At 37.5% G+C, this 18,062-nt stretch overlaps 1 protein-coding gene across 1 annotated transcript; it reads right to left on the bottom strand.

Annotated features, from left to right (window-relative positions):
* Positions 1-16,932: 16,932 nt before the first annotated feature.
* Positions 16,933-17,805, bottom strand: LOC131625959 (uncharacterized). The gene is made up of 2 exons (XM_058896798.1): positions 17,451-17,805; positions 16,933-17,402 (listed from the first exon to the last, which is right to left on the bottom strand). Exons 1-2 carry the CDS (start codon positions 17,803-17,805, stop codon positions 16,933-16,935), a joined length of 825 nt encoding a protein of 274 aa, XP_058752781.1.
* Positions 17,806-18,062: the final 257 nt, after the last annotated feature.

Below are 18,062 nucleotides of genomic sequence, written 5' to 3' on the forward strand. Positions count from 1 at the left end.
TAAATGCAGCCGGAGTTTGTTTGTTTATTTTTTGTTTTTGTTTGTTTTGATCTCTTCTGTTTAGTTTTGTTTGCATTTTATTCTATTTAGTTTAGTTTAAGTTTTGTTAGTACCTATTTGAATATTGGGGAGAAGACAGTTGTTTTCTTTGGCAACTTTTATGGCCAAACAGGGGGAGAAGTAGTGTCACCCCAGAACAACAAGTATGTGTTTTTGTGATCAACAATTCTGATGTTTTTATTTTGTGTTGATTTGTTTGTGTTGCTTTTGTGGTGTGGTTGGATTAGCTATGTAGGCACTATGTGCACATTGCATTTGTGGTGTGATTTATAATGTGTTATGCACGTTGCATTTGTGTTTAGCTAATACAGGTTCTGTTGGTTAATGTCATGACCGATGTCAAGACATTTTTGTCTGACACGAGGGGCCGTTATATTTTATTAATGTGTTTCCTGATTTCTCTCAATCTACAATTTAGGAAACCATTTATTGTGTGCTGAATATTTCGTCTAGAAGATTTCGCTGACAGCATATTCTATAACAACCAGATGGCGTGTAAATTAGGTTAACTTGGTTAACCCTAATTTGATTCTTGAAAAGCCCAAGGCCCAAGATCTGCATATAAGAAGACTGCAATCCTAATTTGGAACACAGAGAGAGAATTGTTATTTGTGAAGAACCATAGTTCTATAGCTGTCTCTTGTACTCCAAGCAATTGTCTTTTGATGATTTGTTGTGAAAAACGATACCAATAACAAAGTATAATAGGGAATTAGGTAGGAGAGGAAGAACACAAGAATTTGTTATAACTGCTATTCTTTTACTTTCTCTTAAAACAGATTACAAGTTTACAAGAATAACAAATAACCTCTCTCACCCTAAATTAGGATTTGCAGTTTAGCAATGATGAGAGACTAGTATGCTATTTATATTAAAACCTAACATAATAACTAATGGGCTTTTTCAGCAACGCCCATTACACAAGCCAACTTAATACACAAGCTAACTTAACAAATTAGGGTTTAAACACTAAAACCTAATTTAACATGCTAACAACCCTAGCATCTTCGACATCTGCATGCTAGACCTATCTTCGACTACAGCATGCACACTTCGACAACAGCATAAGAGCAACCTTCGACTTCATGCTTAACTTTGTCGAACTATCGAACCAAGAAGCTACCTTTCGACCATACTAGAGTTCGACCCAATATCTCACAAATCTCCACCTTGGATCTAACTCTACAACATCAAAGGGAATAGACTAGCTTTCTTCATGCAGCTTTATCAACTGCATACAGTGGAAAAACTTGCAACTCGGCAATGTCTTGGTGATCATATCAGCAGCATTGTCTTCAGTCGAAACCTTCAGCACTTGGACTTCTCCACGCTCGATTACTCCTCTGATGAAATGCAGCCTCACATCAATGTGCTTAGTTCGCTCATGATAGGCTGAATTCTTCGACAGGTGTATTGCACTTTGACTATCACATTTAACAGTGATACCTCGACCTTGAAGTTTCAGCTCCTTTGCAAAACCTTCAAGCCACAATGCTTCTTTCACAGCTTCAGTTAAGGCAATATATTCCGCTTCAGTGATTGATAGAGCAACAACCTTCTGAAGTGTTGCTTTCCAACTAATTGTTGTGCCAAACATAGTGAAAACATATCCAGAGATAGATTTTCTGGAATCCATACAACCTGCATAATCAGAGTCGACATATCCTTCGATTGCTGCTTTACTATCTTCACCCAAGGCTCCACCATAAATTAAGACTCTGTTCAGAGACCCATTTATGTACCTTAAAATCCACTTTAACGCTTTCCAGTGAGCCTTTCCAGGATTCGCCATGTACCTGCTTACAAGACCTACTGCATATGCTATGTCGGTTCTAGTACAGACCATAGCATACATCAAAGAACCAACTATATTAGCATATGGGATGCTATTCATATATGCTCTTTCGACATCAGTACTGAGACACTGATCAATACTCAGCTTGAATTGAGGGTTTGTAGGAGTCACAACTGGCTTCGAATTCGACATACCAAACTTTTCAAGAATCTTCCGTAGATATGCCTCTTGAGATAAACATAACTTCGACTTCTTTCTATCTCTTCGAATGTCAATTCCAAGAATCCTGGAAGCAGCTCCCATATCCTTCATATCGAACTCCTTATTGAGTTCAGCCTTCACCCTCATTACATCTTCAACATTGTTGCTTGCAATGAGAATATCATCCACATAAAGCAACAAAATAACAAATGAATTACCAAGTCGAAATCTGAAGTAAACACAGTGGTCGAACTGACTTCTAATGAAACTTATGCGTGACATGAACTTGTCGAATCTCCTATTCCACTGTCGAGGAGATTGTTTCAGCCCATATAAAGATCTCTTCAGTTTGCACACATATTCTTCCTTCCCCTTTTCGACATACCCTTCAGGTTGCCTCATCAGGATTGTTTCATCTAGATCACCATACAAGAATGCAGTCTTCACATCTATCTGTTCCAGTTCAAGGTCGAACTGTGCCACCATGGCAAGCAACATTCGAATGGACCTATGCTTCACAATAGGAGAAAACACATCATTGAAGTCGACACCTTCTTTCTGAGTGAAGCCCCTTGCAACTAACCTTGCCTTGTATCTTTTCGACGTCACTCCTTCAATTCCTTCCTTAACTCTGAAAATCCATTTACAGCTGACTAACCTTGCCCCAGCAGGTTTCTTGATCAGTTCCCAAGTGTGATTATCATGAAGAGATTTCATCTCATCATCCATGGCCTTCAACCATTCAGTCTTATATCGACTCCTCATAACTTCCTTGTAGTCTCTAGGTTCTTCGTCTAGAACCTCACTTGGAGAGATTAAGGCATAAGCTATAAGATCTGCATACCCAAGTCTCTGAGGTGCCTTGATGACTCTTCTCGACCTATCTCTCGATAATAGGTAGTCATCGACAGTTTCCTCATCCTCAGCATCTTTTGCTTCTTCTTCGACTTCGTCTAGAATATGCAATTCAGCATCAACATGCTCCACCTCAACAAGAATCTCTACATGTTCCAGCTCTTCGTCAGATGTTTCTGTACTTCGACCAACATCATCAGTTTTCTTAAAAGCCATTTCAGCTTCATTGAAAACTACATCTCGACTAATGATACACCTCCTGTGACCTGGCTCTAGGCACCATAGCCTATAAGCATTGACTCCCTCAGGGTATCCCATGAACATGTATTTCAGAGCTCTAGGTTCGACCTTGTCTTGCCTAATGTGAGCATAGGCTATGCAGCCAAATACTCTCGGTTTGTCGAGATCCGGTGGGTGTCCCGACCAAACTTCTTCAGGTGTCTTCATATCTAACGTTGTCGAAGGACATCTGTTTATCAGATATGTTGCTGTCGAAACAGCCTCAGCCCAGAACACCTTCTTTAACCCTGCACTAGTTAACATGCATCTGACTCTCTCCAAAATAGTTCGATTAAACCTTTCAGCCAAACCATTTTGTTGTGGAGTACCTGCAGTAGTTCTAGGCCTTGCAATACCAGAGGCAGCACAAAAGCTGTCGAATGCCTCATTGTAAAATTCAAGGCCATTGTCGGTTCTCAACCTTTTGACCTTTCTGCCAGTCTGATTTTCGACTAAAATCTTCCAACTTTTGAAATTCTCAAAAGTTTCATCCTTAGTCTTCTGGATGAATACCCATAATTTTCTGGAATAATCATCTACGATGGATAGAAAGTACCTTTCTCCATAATGTGATGCACACCTTGCAGGCCCCCAAAAGTCAGCATGGATGTAGTCAAGGGATCCATGTGTTCTTTGTTTGCCTTTGTTGAACTTCACTCTGCAAGATTTTCCAAATACACAGGGTTCACAAAACTTCAGCTTTTCGAATTTGTCTCCACCAAGCAGATTTTGTTTCCCTAATTCGACCAGACCCCTTTCACTGACATGACCCAATCTCATGTGCCAGATTTCTATCTTCGACAACGGTTTCGTGGATGCAACATTAGTCGAACCACTTACAACTTCAGCCTCGAGGGTATACAAGCCTTGTTTCTTCACGCCTCTCAAGACTTCCTTCGAACCCTTCATGACTTTTAGGATACTTTTCTCTCCTTGGAAAACATATCCTTTCTTGTCGAATTCACCAAGAGAAAGCAGATTTCTCTTCAAATCAGGAACATACCTGACTTCAGTCAACAACCTTATTGACTCATCATGGAGCTTGAATCTAACAGATCCAATACCAGCAATCTTGCAAGCATTGTTGTTTCCCAGCAATACTGATCCCCCGTCTTGATCACATAATTCCTCGAACAAGTCTTTGTTTGGAGTCATGTGCCAAGTGCAACCTGAATCCATAATCCACTCTCTTCTCGATTCACTGCTTGAAACCACAAGAACATCAGATGATTCAAAATCATCTTGAACAATGGTTGTATTGCCATTATCCTTACCTCCATGATCTTTCAGGCGTTTAGGGCACACCTTTCTTGTGTGACCCTCCTTCTTACAATGATAGCATTGAATGCCAAATGCTTCGCCACTGTAAGACTTCGACTGGCTTTTGCCCTTCTTGTCGAACTTACCATTCTTTCGCAAGAATTTTCCTTTAACGGCCAAACCTTCACCAACAGTCGAAGGTTTATGCTCCTTTCGTTCATTCAAGTCCTTAGAATACAAGGCTGATTGAACTTCTTCAAACGTCAGGGACTCCCTTCCATACAAGAGAGTTTCTTTGAAGTGAGCATGTGATCGAGGCAAAGAACACAATAGTAACAGCGCTTGATCTTCATTATCGATCTTCACATCAATATTTTCAAGATCAAGAATCAGCTTGTTGAACATATCCAACTGCTCAGCCAACACTTTGTCTTCAGCCATCTTGAATGAATACAAAGCTTACTTCAGGTAGAGTCGATTTACCAGCGATTTAGTCATGTACAAACTTTCACCCATAACCCTGATGTCGTCGTCTCCTTTGATACCTGCCGAAGAACCTTATCACCAAGGCTCAACAAAATTGCGCTGTGTGCTTTCTCGATCATATTCGTCTTCTCCGCTGCCGTCAATTCTGCATTCATGGCTGCCTCCCCCTTCAACGCTTCCAAACAACCCTGCTGAACCAGTAGGGCTTTCATCTTCAAGCGCCACAGACCAAAATCATTCACTCCGGTGAATTTTTCAATCTCATACTTTGTTGAAGGCATCTTCTCCACGCTCACCGCACCAATTTGTTGTGAAAAACGATACCAATAGCAAAGTATAATAGGGAATTATGAGAGATAAGAAGAACACAAGAATTGGTTATAACTACTATTCTTTCACTTTCTCTTAGAACAAGATTACAAGTTTACAAGAATAAAAAATAACCTCTCTCACCCTAAATTAGGATTTGCAGCTTAGCAATGATGAGAGACTAGTATGCTATTTATAATAAAACCTAACATACTAACTAATGGGCTTTTTCAGCAAGGCCCGTTACACAAGCCAACTTAATACACAAGCTAACTTAACAAATTAGGGTTTAAACACTAAAACCTAATTTAACATGCTCACAACCCTAGCATCTTCGACATCTGCATGCTAGACCTATCTTCGACTACAGCATGCACACCTCGACAACAGCATGTGAGCAACCTTCGACTTCATGCTTAACTCTGTCGAACTATCGAACCAAGAAGCTACCTTTCGACCATACTAGAGTTCGACCCAATATATCACATGACTGTATTGGAATAGGTTGGTTATGTTATTTTTAACTCTAAGTTTTTAAGCACAAGTGTGCGTCTCTTGATTGAAGCTTTTAAGCAGATAAAGGTGTGTTTTTGAAGTGCGTCTTCTTTCTGAATTTGTTTAATGTTTGTTTGTAACCACTGATGTGATTAAGGGGGAGTGAGTGGAGATACTCATGTATAGGAATAGATTGGAATTACATTGGGTAGGTTTTAAGTGAGAAGTTGTAAATGGGGGAGTTTAACTCCGAATTAATTCTGCTTATATTGGATTCCCTCCCTAGCTTGGTAGCCCCCAGAGTAGGTTGTATGAACCGAACTGGGTAAACAGTTATGTGTGTTCTTTATTGTTTTTATGTGTTTCTGTTTTAACGTTTCGTGCTACGTAATTGTGGATGTCATAACATCCGTTATGACATCTAGCGTGAGTTACTAGAATTTTTATCCTTTATTTCTTCAGTAACTTTAGATATAGCCCATCTTCTACATCATCATGGGAAGAAACGTCCAGTTTGGAAAGCTTTGCAAGGTACACGTGGAGCTCGTGAAGAAGAAGATAACTGAAAGCATCTTCACCTCTATGTTGTCGAACCATCTTGTTCGACATCTTGAACAGCATTCTGATTCAGCTCCATCTGCTCTAGATATTGAACACCAAGGAACAACAATCTTAGGATTATTAGATAGAGACTCCTGAAGAACTACCTGAGGAAGAAAATATACAGTTTTCCCCCTCACTCGAAGAACTACCTGCATCATATGTTATACTGGATACACAAATGGTGTAACTCAGATCACAAGTCACAACAATTCTCCATAACTCAGAACACAAGTCACAAACAGACACCAGACAGTCTTGTGATCAAACATTGTTTTCGACATGTTTGGATTTCAGATGTGAGTATAAGCTTCTGACTGAGCATTTGAGCAACACACCCATTCTCCCCCTTTTTTGCCAAAAATTGACAACTCAAGCCATCACAAAACCAAACCCAAGAACAGCTTACCCAGACCCTCATGAACCTCATAGTGATAAGCACTAAACTGATGAAAGCAGTAGGCTCCATAAATAGGTTGAAGGCAGACTTGGGGAGTAATGATTCTTGAACTATGGCAAACTGAATGGTTAAAGAAAGCGTTATTTGAGAAGAAAACCGCCACAAATAAATGTGTAAAATCCAAAATCTTTGAATGCTTCTAATAATTTTGGACTGTTTCTTCTGAGCAGATAAAACATCCACGTTCGTAGTCAATCCGAAAAGTATTCCAATTCCAATATTTCCTTTTGACTACCTTTTTCTGGCTGTAGACCAATTCTTCTGGAAGAACCAATTTCCTAAGATAGCGTATGCATAGTCATGGACACGACCCCCTGACTAAGCTTTGATGTTATCTTCCAAAATGTTTTTTTCCAAGATTACCATTCTCTGCTTGAACCTGATATTATTTGAAGAGACTTATTTCTAGTAAAGTTGCCTGCACAGTCACCGACACCTCTACTTGATGGTGCTAGACCTTATCTACTGAGTAGATTCCTTGTTTGACCCAACGGAGGCATGTACTAAAACATGTCCTGACATCTGGTCAGACATTTCCTCTTCTTCAGTTCTTCAAGATTACTATTTTTTCTTTAATCAGTTCCAGCTGATATGAAGCATGATACCATCAGTAGTTGCCTTCAGATTTCGTAGGTAACAAGCATGCTGATAGGAAACTCCTGAAGCAAACCTCCACAATCCCTAGATAGTACAAACTTGGCATAGACAGGATGTTAGAACATTCTTGCAAACCGACCGCAAAGACGGACTAAAATCTCTGGACTCACATGTTACTTCACTCAAATAGTGTTACAAAGTGTTAACCCAATACAAGACACAAACGACATTCTTTTTCTCCCCCTTTTTAGTCTAACTTGACAAAAAGTAATAAGAAAAAAATGCAAAGCAACAAATACAAAAAAACTCAAAAAGATAACAAGCAAACCCTAAGAAACAAAGATTAAGTCTAAGTTTTTTCCCAAAAAAAATAACCCAGGAAACTAAGAGTAAGTCTAGGTTTCCAGACACAGAAGAACTCTAACAAGAACTAAACAAAAATACATCCACACCAGATACACTTGGTTAGGAATTTCTCACATATTCCAGAGCAAATGTTCCAGCTTGCTCCACAGGGTCTAGAATGATCGGAAAAATAGCAAGTGTACTATTTTGCCTCTGTAGTAATAAAATGGAAATTCCTTGAATGTCGATCTCAAGGACTGCACGTTAATATCGAGTTTCAATAATGGTTCAATTAAACAAAAACTATATTTGGAGTTTTGATTTGCAATTATAAATTAACAATAAATAAAAATGACAGAAAATTGACTAAGTGGTTTTAACAAATATGAGAGTATGCTAGGGTAAAGTGTATAAGTTGCCCAGTAATAACCTTGAATTTTAATTTCTTCAAAAAGTTCATAACCTTTAATTACCGCCCTTTAGATTATTTTCCCCTAAGTCCTTAGTGGGAAAACCTTTGAACATTCATCCTAAATCCTATGTCCTTAGAGAATTATGATGAAATCAAGCCTTTATGTTATCAAGAGTTAATCGGTAACTATAGGGTATCCCTAGTCCTAGGTGATATCTACTATAGTCTAATCGTACAAAAACCTTAACAACCGCTGTCTAGCAGGCTGTTAACCGTAAATCAATCTGGTTGGTCCGACAAAGAAAGCATAAGAACCTTGTACAATTAAATTAAATAAGAAAACAAATCTATTGATGAACTCAAAAATTCAAAATCATTACATAATCAAATCAGGGACACCCCCTGGCATTAGGGTTTAGTTACTCATATTGTTCAAAGAAAAAAAAATATAAAATAGAGACATTACAAGAATTGAGATGAAAGTTGATCTTCAATTTCTTCCGTTCATGAAAACCTTCTTCTCTCCCAAACCCTTGTTTTCTCCAATCTTCAATCATGTCTTCTCCTGGCCAAAAAGTCTTCTAATTCATCGTTAAAACTCTTCTAAATAGTGCAGACTCACTTAGGTTGGTTGGAAGTACCCAAAACTCCCATTTTTGTACTTTTTCGCATAGATTTGTCTCGATTTATTCCTTTGAGCCTGCAAACAGTAAAATACACAACCAAAGCATAAAATGTAGAAGAATGAAGTAAAACACTTGACAATATAAAGCAAAGACGACTAAAATCAACGGTAAATAAACGTGTAAAAACCACTGATCATAGAACCACCCCATCTTCATCAGTCATTCAGCTCTAGCCTTTACTAAGATAACAACCATGTTTTTCCAGGACATGTGACTATCACTAAGATTACATACACCTCCATACCATCTGAACTGCCATTTCTGACACTATTGTTGAGTGTCAAGATCTTCTTCTTATTCCTAGACAATTGATAAGAGCTCACAACCACATACTTGATGTTATGACAACGCTTGTGACATCACCTTTTAGAGTCTCACACCCTATGGAGCTCAGTCAGATTTTCACACATCTGAACTCCTTAGAGATAAGTAAACTCTCAGAAATCGGCTCACCCATGACAAATTCTGAAAAATGATATTCAGAACACAATGGACAAATGCACCATAAGAACTTAAGACAAAAATTGGCCATAGTAACAGCTGCATACCGAAGAATTCCCAATTACAATGCCTTGGAGTAAACTCCAAGGACTATAGACAAAGTATGAAACTCAAAATAACCTGCACACAAAGTATAAAACTCAAAATAACCTGCACACAAAGAAAGCCACAAATGATCGTTTTTCGATACATAAAAAATTTAGCGCTAGGTTAAGAAATCACCAAGTAACTAATATAGACGTCACCCTACAACGAGGCCGATCACTAAAAAATTATGTGTTTGATAACAAGTGAGAGAAATGATATAGAAGATCATTCTCCAAAAACTTGCAACACATGTAAAATAACAAACAAAAACAATAAGGTATTGAGACGGAGAGGGAGGGAATGGATTGAAACTAAAACCAAAGGTTTACAGATGAACTCTTTTTGATTTTTATGGGATTTCATCTTAATGATTCATCAGAAGAATGATACAATCATAACCTCTACACAATGGATTCATCAAGACTTACACCCACTAATCTAAAAGATAATAGATGGAGGAAGAAACAAATAATTAAAGAAAATAAAAAAAGGATTTTAAATGGTCAAATAATAAGAAATTATTAATGAAATACTTAATGAGTACCATAACACCAAATAAATTTCAAATAGGGCCATAATAAAATCAGTAAAACTATATAATATTTTTCAAAAAAGGTTTGGTAATTTTCAGAAGTATAAAACTATTTAAAAATGGCCAAAAATGATTAATTAAATTGAATTTATTGATGAAATACACAAAGGGTATCAAAACACCAAATAAAAATCCAAAAAAATTAATCAGAGGTCAAACACAAGTCAACAAGTGTTGACAAATCAGAGGTCATAATTTTTTAAGGTCGGAAAAGTTTTTTAAACCAATCAAAATAAAGCTAACAAAGAAAAAATCAAGAAAAATAATAAAAACAAATATAAATCAGAAAGAGGAATAAAAACTTTGGTATTTTTTAGAATTAAAATGAAAGAGATATTAATTTTTAAAGTTTAAATCAAATAAGAAAAGAATATAAAAACAAAAAATCTGAAAAACAAAATAAAATAACAACAAATTTGAAAAAGAAGCGTGGCACAATGTCATTGGTTGAGAGACGCCAGCGTGGTCGTCTTCAACCTCAACCACTACGAATTTGCAGGTTCTCAAATTGTAACATCAGGAGCTCAAACCGGAACCATTCTCTTGGTCTCATCAAGACGAAAACAAATATACCTTCGCAAAATATTTATATAAACTGTAGCTCAGTCGTTTTGGAAAAGACTAGAGAATTTTGAAAACTTAAAACTCAAAAGAGATGCACTAAATGCATCAATCGTTCAAAATTAAATCATTGGCAAGCATTAGTGATCATCAGAGATCACTCTAGTAATTTGAGTTAGGAGAAATGATGTCTTAAACTACCTGAATGAAGTAGCCAAATTTTGCTTTAAAAATCAACTAGCTAGCACGATTTAAGATTCCTCAAGATTTGATTCTTGTTGAAGAAGCTTCAGTTGATCTCAAGGATGAAGACTTAGGTGAGAGATTTAAACGGGAAGGTCATTTTGTAAGAAAACAAAGTTAGGGATTTCTCTAAAATTTGAGAGATGGAGATAGGTTTGTTGGCTCTCTAAAGTTTGTCAAATGAAGAGGAGAATGTCTCTATTCAAATTTTGGCATCCAGAATGACCTATAATGTCTTGCTTTCATACATGGCATTCCACTCATATTTTGCTCTTGACCATAAAATATGAAATGAAGTAGACTCCTTAAAGACTATCATGGCTTTGGAATCACTCAAAAATCATTAAAATTGAGAGATTTATGGTTCCTTGAAGTTGGTGAAAATATCTTGAAAAAGCCTAAATGACCAATAATCTCTTCAATCCTTTTAGGGTCTTCCATGCATTTTTTGATCTTGTCATATTGAAATGAATTGTAGTAGACACCTTGAAGATCAATTTTCAAAAATATTAGGCTCAAGGTGATAAAAATTGACCAAGTTATGATCCTTTGATATGGACACATAATTCCTTGAACTTTCAAAGGAGGACCTATAATGTCTTCTCACTTTTGATGACTTTCTTCACAAAATTTCCCCTTGACTTATAAAGAGAAGTTGTTGGTGGTGTAGAGGAGAATCATTTTAAAATAGAAGCACTTAAAATGTTGAAAATTGAGGGAGTTAAGCCCTTGTGATCATAGAATCGAGAACTTGCCTAATTAGGTCAAACTTCTTGAATCAAATTTGAATCTCTTGAACTTTCTTTGCATGATAAGGCATGAGGAGGTACATAATATCTTTAAATTATGTCTTCTTGAGGCATACTTGATTGAGAGGCTCATGGCTTGATGAAACATGTTGAATAAGGCATGAAAATAAACACATGAACCTATGAAGCTTCTTGATGAACCAAGCCACATAATCTTGAGATGAATTTGACCAAATGAAGTTGATAGATGCTTAAAATATGACACTTGATTATAAGAATATCTCTCTTGAAATCTTAAGTCATTTAGCTTCCATGAATGATCAAATGATTGAGGGTTGATCCTCAAAAACCTAGCTTTAGGAGAGGTGTTAATGCACTTGATTCAATCACCTACAATACACAAAGCTTTTGAAATAAAAAGACATATTTTTGTATTTTGGTTCGTAGAACATAACAAATAAGTATTCACAATTTTTCAACAATCGTGGGTGTTTGGTGATCCCTCCAAGACAAGATTAGCACAAAGCCAAAGGTCAAACTCAAGACTGTGATCTTGATATGAGGTACGATTGGGGACTGTAGCAGGGTAAAATTGAGACCAAATCCATTGATTGACTTGACTTATTATTTTATTGACAAATTTTTTGCCACACTAGGGTTGGCTTAATTTTTTATTTCATGTAAATGAAGTTTACTCTACATATCGATATCACTAGGGGACTATCAAATATAAATTAAAAGAGGAAAAACTTGAGGGGCTAATATCAAACAATTGAAATTTTAGAGCCAAAATTAAACAAAATATAAAAACTATACTATATCACACAAACTGCACAATATATATATTCTATTTTGTAATTCAAATTGGTTTGTAATTTCTTTTTTAGTCGGATAATCTTGTTAGAAATATCGGAGAGTTCGAATGGATCCAGGCTGAATCACGAACGGAATCACTTTCCTTAAAAGTATTTCAAGCACACTCTCGATTGTCTTAGAGTTGGAACGGCCTGAATACCCAGGATAATTCAGCCTTACTCGAGTTTGTACAAGACCGGTGAAGAAACTCGAATGCAAGGAACCTGTCTGGAAAATATATCAGAGGATAATGATTTTGTGTGTTGAATCCGAAATAGCAGACTTGTATTTATAACCCATGCAAATGTCTGTTTTATAAGGTGCAACTCTTCATGAAACAATATTATTTACAATATATAATTGCAATGGTTCATAAAAATACAATGCACCACTTCATGAAATGTCATGTATTTCGAATTCAAATTCAAAAATCAAACTTTAGGCAATAATTAAAACATATTCGCAGTATGCCGGCCGAAGGCCAAGCCGCCCGCCAGAGGCGGTCGGAGCGCCACCGGCGCCGCCTTATTAACGCCGCGAATAGCCCGATCGCTCCGATGCGACGTGCCTAAGTGCTCAAGTGCCGTCTACAAGCCGCCACTAGCGCCTCTACGCCCACGCCCTCGGACCCGGTCCCGGAGCCAGAGCCGGTGTCGCCAGTGGCGACACCGGCGAGGGTGTTTTTGGTAGAGACAAGTGGCATAAGGCTTGGGACCACCACATATGACTATGTGGCACTTTATCCTCTTTGGCTCTTTTGGAATGTACATTGTTCCAAGTGCTTTATAAATGCTTTTAAAGTTTGCTCCACTTTCTATGTGGGACTATTTATGAAGCATTTATTGCCATTCTCACATTTGTCATTTTGGAACATAACTTGATGAAATTAATGCTCATAATTTCCAACAATCCCCCACTTGTTCTAATAATGACAAATCTAATAATTCCAGAAATATAATATAAAGAGTGTTAATACAGTTAGGTATCTTTCGATTTAAAACTTAACCTTAGTGAGGACGACACAAAGTTTAATCGGAATATTAGGTAGCAAAGCTTTTAAACCATGAATCCATATGATTAGACCGGTGTCGCCTTACACACACTCTTTAAAGGTTCTATCCTGTTTCATGAATTTTCCATGAGAGAAACTCCAGCTCTCACTTTGAGACGGCACCATCTCGAAATTCACATAGGTGAAGTTCATATTGTGTCCTTTTCCACAAGACACGTACCCTTGGTATTGAACTTCATTAAGATTTTTTAAAGTAAACTCAACCCTCGTTTCAAAGTCAACATTATCACGAAATGTTCGACAATTATCCAAATCAACGACTTGTTGTTACCCATTGAAAATCTTGAAGTTAATGTTCTATTAACATAAGATTGGGTTGCCGCCGTTGTCGGAACTCTTACTCAAGGAGTTTCAACCCCATGCCTCTCGAGGTTGTTTTTACTAAGTCTCTGGCCAGTGGCTTAGTAAACGGATCAGCCAAATTATAGCTTGTTCGTATATACGTGAGTGAAATGATTCCATCCTTAATCAACTTTCTCACGAACGAATGTCTAAGTCCTATATGCCTAGACTTTCCATTATACACTTCGCTGAATGCTCTTGCTAGAGTGGCCTGGCTATCGCAGTGTATCATAACTTTTGAAACATTGTCTTTAGTCAGTGGAACTTCCAAAAGAAGATCCCTCAACCATTCTGCTTCTTGACCAGCGGAAGCGAGAGCCACAAACTCTGATTCCATGGTCGAAAGAGTGATGCATGTTTGTTTCTTGCTCCTCCAAGAAATTGCTCCTTCAGCTAGTGTAAATATCCAACCAGTTGTAGATTTATGATCTCCAACATTTGATATCCAACTCGCATCAGTATATCCCTCTAATATGGCAGGAAACTTACCATAATGAAGGCCTAGATTTTTGGTTTTTAGTAAATAGCCAAAAATTCTCGTGATTGCCTTCCAATGTTCATTACTTGGGTTGCTAGTAAATCTACTCATTTTACTAACTGCAAAAGGTATGTCAGGTCTGGTACATTGCATTAAGTACATAAGACATCCAATTGCACTTGCATATTCTAGTTGAGCCACTACTCTTCCATCATTCTTTTCAAGCTTGATTACATGATCAAATGGAGTGGTTACTTCCTTGAATTGTAGGTGTTTGAACTTATCAAGCATTTTCTCAATATAATGTGTTTGATTAAGTTCATAACCCCCACTATTTCGCTTGACTTTTATTCCTAAAATTGTGTCAACAAGTCCAAGATCTTTCATCTTGAAAGTGGAAGTTAGAAATTTCTTTGTTTCTAAAATTCCATTCATTTTGTTTCTAATTATTAGCATGTCGTCAACATAGAGACACAGAAATATTACAGTGTCTTTGTCCACTTTTGTATATAGACACTTGTCGCAAGAATTAGGAATAAATCCATTTGACAATATTGTAGAGTCAAATTTTTGATGCCATTGTTTTGGTGCTTGTTTTAATCCATATAAAGATTTGACTAGTTTGCACACTTTTAGTTCATTTCCAGGAAGTACGTAGCCTTCTGGTTGTTCCATATAGATTGCCTCATCGAGATCTCCGTTTAGGAACGCTGTTTTAAGATCCATTTGATGAACTATAAGGTCATTCAAAGGGGCTAAGGCAGACAACAATCTAATTGTGGTTGTCCTTGCAACTGGTGCATAGGTGTCAAAATAATCTATACCTTCCTTTTGTCTGAATCCCTTTGCCACTAATCTTGCTTTATAAGTGTTTAAGGTACCATCACTATGATATTTCCTTTTAAACACCCATTTGCATCCAATGGGCCTTGATCCCTTTGGTAAGTCAACAAGTTCCCAAGCGTGGTTGGACATAATTGAATCCATTTCATCTTTGATAGCATCCTTCAAAAAAGAGGAGTCCCTGGAAGTTATTGCTTCCTTATAAGTTTTAGGATCATCCCCTACTTGAAGTATGACCGGAATACTTTCAACAAATTTTGTACTATTTCCTTCGACCAAATAAAACGAAATGGATTGAGAATCAATTTCGTCTGGTCCTAAGTTCTTTGCTTTCCGGACTCTTTTGCTTATCCTAGGTTCGGGTTGTGATTCAATGATCCGAGGAGTGCCTTCAGGTTGTATTTCTACAATCCGAGAAGAACCTTCTTCACAAGATTCTTTATTTGTGGCCGACTCCGATTCTTTATCCTCAGTGATAAGATTTTCAAAGAATTCTACATCCCGGGATTCAACAATGATATTAGACTCTAAATTTAGAAGTCTATATGCTTTACTATTTTGTGCATATCCAACAAAAGCACATCTTATCCCTCGAGGACCCAACTTGGTTCTCTTTTGATCCATATTTTTGTAGTAAGCGACACACCCCCACACTTTGAAATAACCAATATTCGGTGCCATGTTTTTCCATACCTCATATGGAGAAATACCAGTTTTCTTCAAAGGAATTCTATTTATTATGTGACAAGCAGGTAGTAACGCTTCGCCCCACAAATTGAAAGGTAATTCTGAATGCATTAACATGGCATTCATCATCTCTTGATATGTTCGGTTCTTTCTTTCGGCTATGCCATTTTGCTGCGGTGTTCTAGGCGCCGAACATTCATGTATTATGCCATGTTCTTCACAAAATGCATCAAATTCAGTAGAGAAGTATTCACCGCCCCTGTCACTTCTAAGGACTTTTATACTTCTACTTAATTGATTTTCTACTTCTGCTTTATAAATCTTAAAGGCATTAAAAGCTTCATCATTATGCTTTAAGAGATATACATATGTGTATATAGAAGCATCATCAATGAAAGTGATGAAATATCTGTTTCCCCCATGGGTTAACATGCCATTAAATTCGCACAAATCTGAATGTATAAGATCAAGTAGATTTGTCTTTCTTTCAACACTTTTGAAAGGCTTTTTAATCATCTTTGATTTAACGCATAATTCACATTTGTTAAAATCATTGATGTTACATGATATCATTCCAGATTTAATTAGTCTCTTCATAGAACTAATACCAGTATGTGCTAATCTATTATGCCATAAAGAAACAGAATCAAGCATGTAAGCAGAATTAGAAATTTCATTAATCATATTGTTGGTAATACATAGTTTGATCATTCCCTCAGCGGAATATCCTTTTCCAACAAATACACCATTACGGGTCAATATAAGTTTGCCCGATTCATAAACAGATTTAATACCAGGTTTTCCCAATAAATCCCCACTAACAAGATTCCTATTCATGTCTGGGACATGAAGCACATTGACAAGAGTAATTTTCTTTCCGGAAGTGAAGTTGAGTTCAACCGATCCAGTTCCAACAACCTTAGATCGTACTTCATTTCCCATTTGTACCTCTTGTCCATCATTTGTCTCAGAATAGGTTTTGAATGTAGCCCTGTCATAGGAGACATGCACCGTGGCACATGTATCGTACCACCAACCTTGCACTTTGCCCTTGATTGCCATAATCTCGCTCACAGTAGCGATTATGTCATCATTTGAATGAACAACATTGATCCCATTCTTTGATTTGTTGTGCTTGCAATCTCGAGCATAGTGTCCAGGTTTTCCACAAACAAAGCATCCGGTCTTTGGACCTTTTTGACCCCAGAATTCTTGAACTTGTTGAGTTCCTTTTTTGGTCCTAGATGACGCTTGTTGCTATCATGCTTCTTTCTTTCTTTGTTGGTCACAGCATTGGCTTTGGAAAGACCTGCAGATTCTGATTTTTCCCTTGCCTTCGATTCCTCCTCGATTCGAAGGTGTTTCTGGTTTTTCTCCAAGTAAAAATCCTCGGAACTGTGCAGCAATTTCTTTCTATAGCCTTTCCACGAAGGTGGCAATTTTGCAATGATTGCACCAACTTGAAAGGTTTCTGGGATGTCTATTTTCACTGCTTTGATTTTGTTCACCAGGACTTGCAATTCGTGCACTTGGGGAAGAATTGGTTTGCCGTCTATAAATTTAAAATCAAAGTATTTAGAAATTAAAAACTTTTTCGTACCTTCTTCTTCGGCCTTGAACTTAAACTCGAGGGCTTTCCATATCTCAACCGCGGAGGGATTGTCCGTATAGAGGTCGTAGAGACGATCAGATAATGTATTTAGGATATGTCCACGACACAATAATTCGTCCTCCTTACGTTTCTTGCGTTCTTTTTTGACTTCGTCAGAATCATCATCTATTGGTTCTGGAATTGGCGGTAAGTCAGGATCTAAGACATATTGAATCTTCAGGGCAGTCAGAAGGAATGTCATCTTGTCTTGCCATCTGGTGTAATTAGTTCCATCAAAGCGATCCAATTTGACAAGATCCTGGTTCATAACTTTGATGCTTGAAACTGCAGCGTCAGAAGCCATTGAAGAACAAATACTTTTAAGATTGTTAGAAATATCAGAGAGATCGGATGGATCCAGGCTAAATCGCGAACGGAATCACTTTCCTTAAAAGTATTTCAAGCACACTCTCGATTGTCTTAGAGTTGGAACGGCCTGAATACCCAGGATAATTCATCCTTACTCGAGTCTGCACAAGACCGGTGAAGAAACTCGAATGCAAGGAAGCTGTCTGGAAAATATATCAGAGGAAGGTCGGGCCGCCCGCCGAGGCGGCCGGA

This window comes from Vicia villosa, unplaced genomic scaffold (genome assembly GCF_029867415.1).
Source record: "Vicia villosa cultivar HV-30 ecotype Madison, WI unplaced genomic scaffold, Vvil1.0 ctg.000252F_1_1, whole genome shotgun sequence".
NCBI classification, from domain to species: domain Eukaryota; kingdom Viridiplantae; phylum Streptophyta; class Magnoliopsida; order Fabales; family Fabaceae; genus Vicia; species Vicia villosa.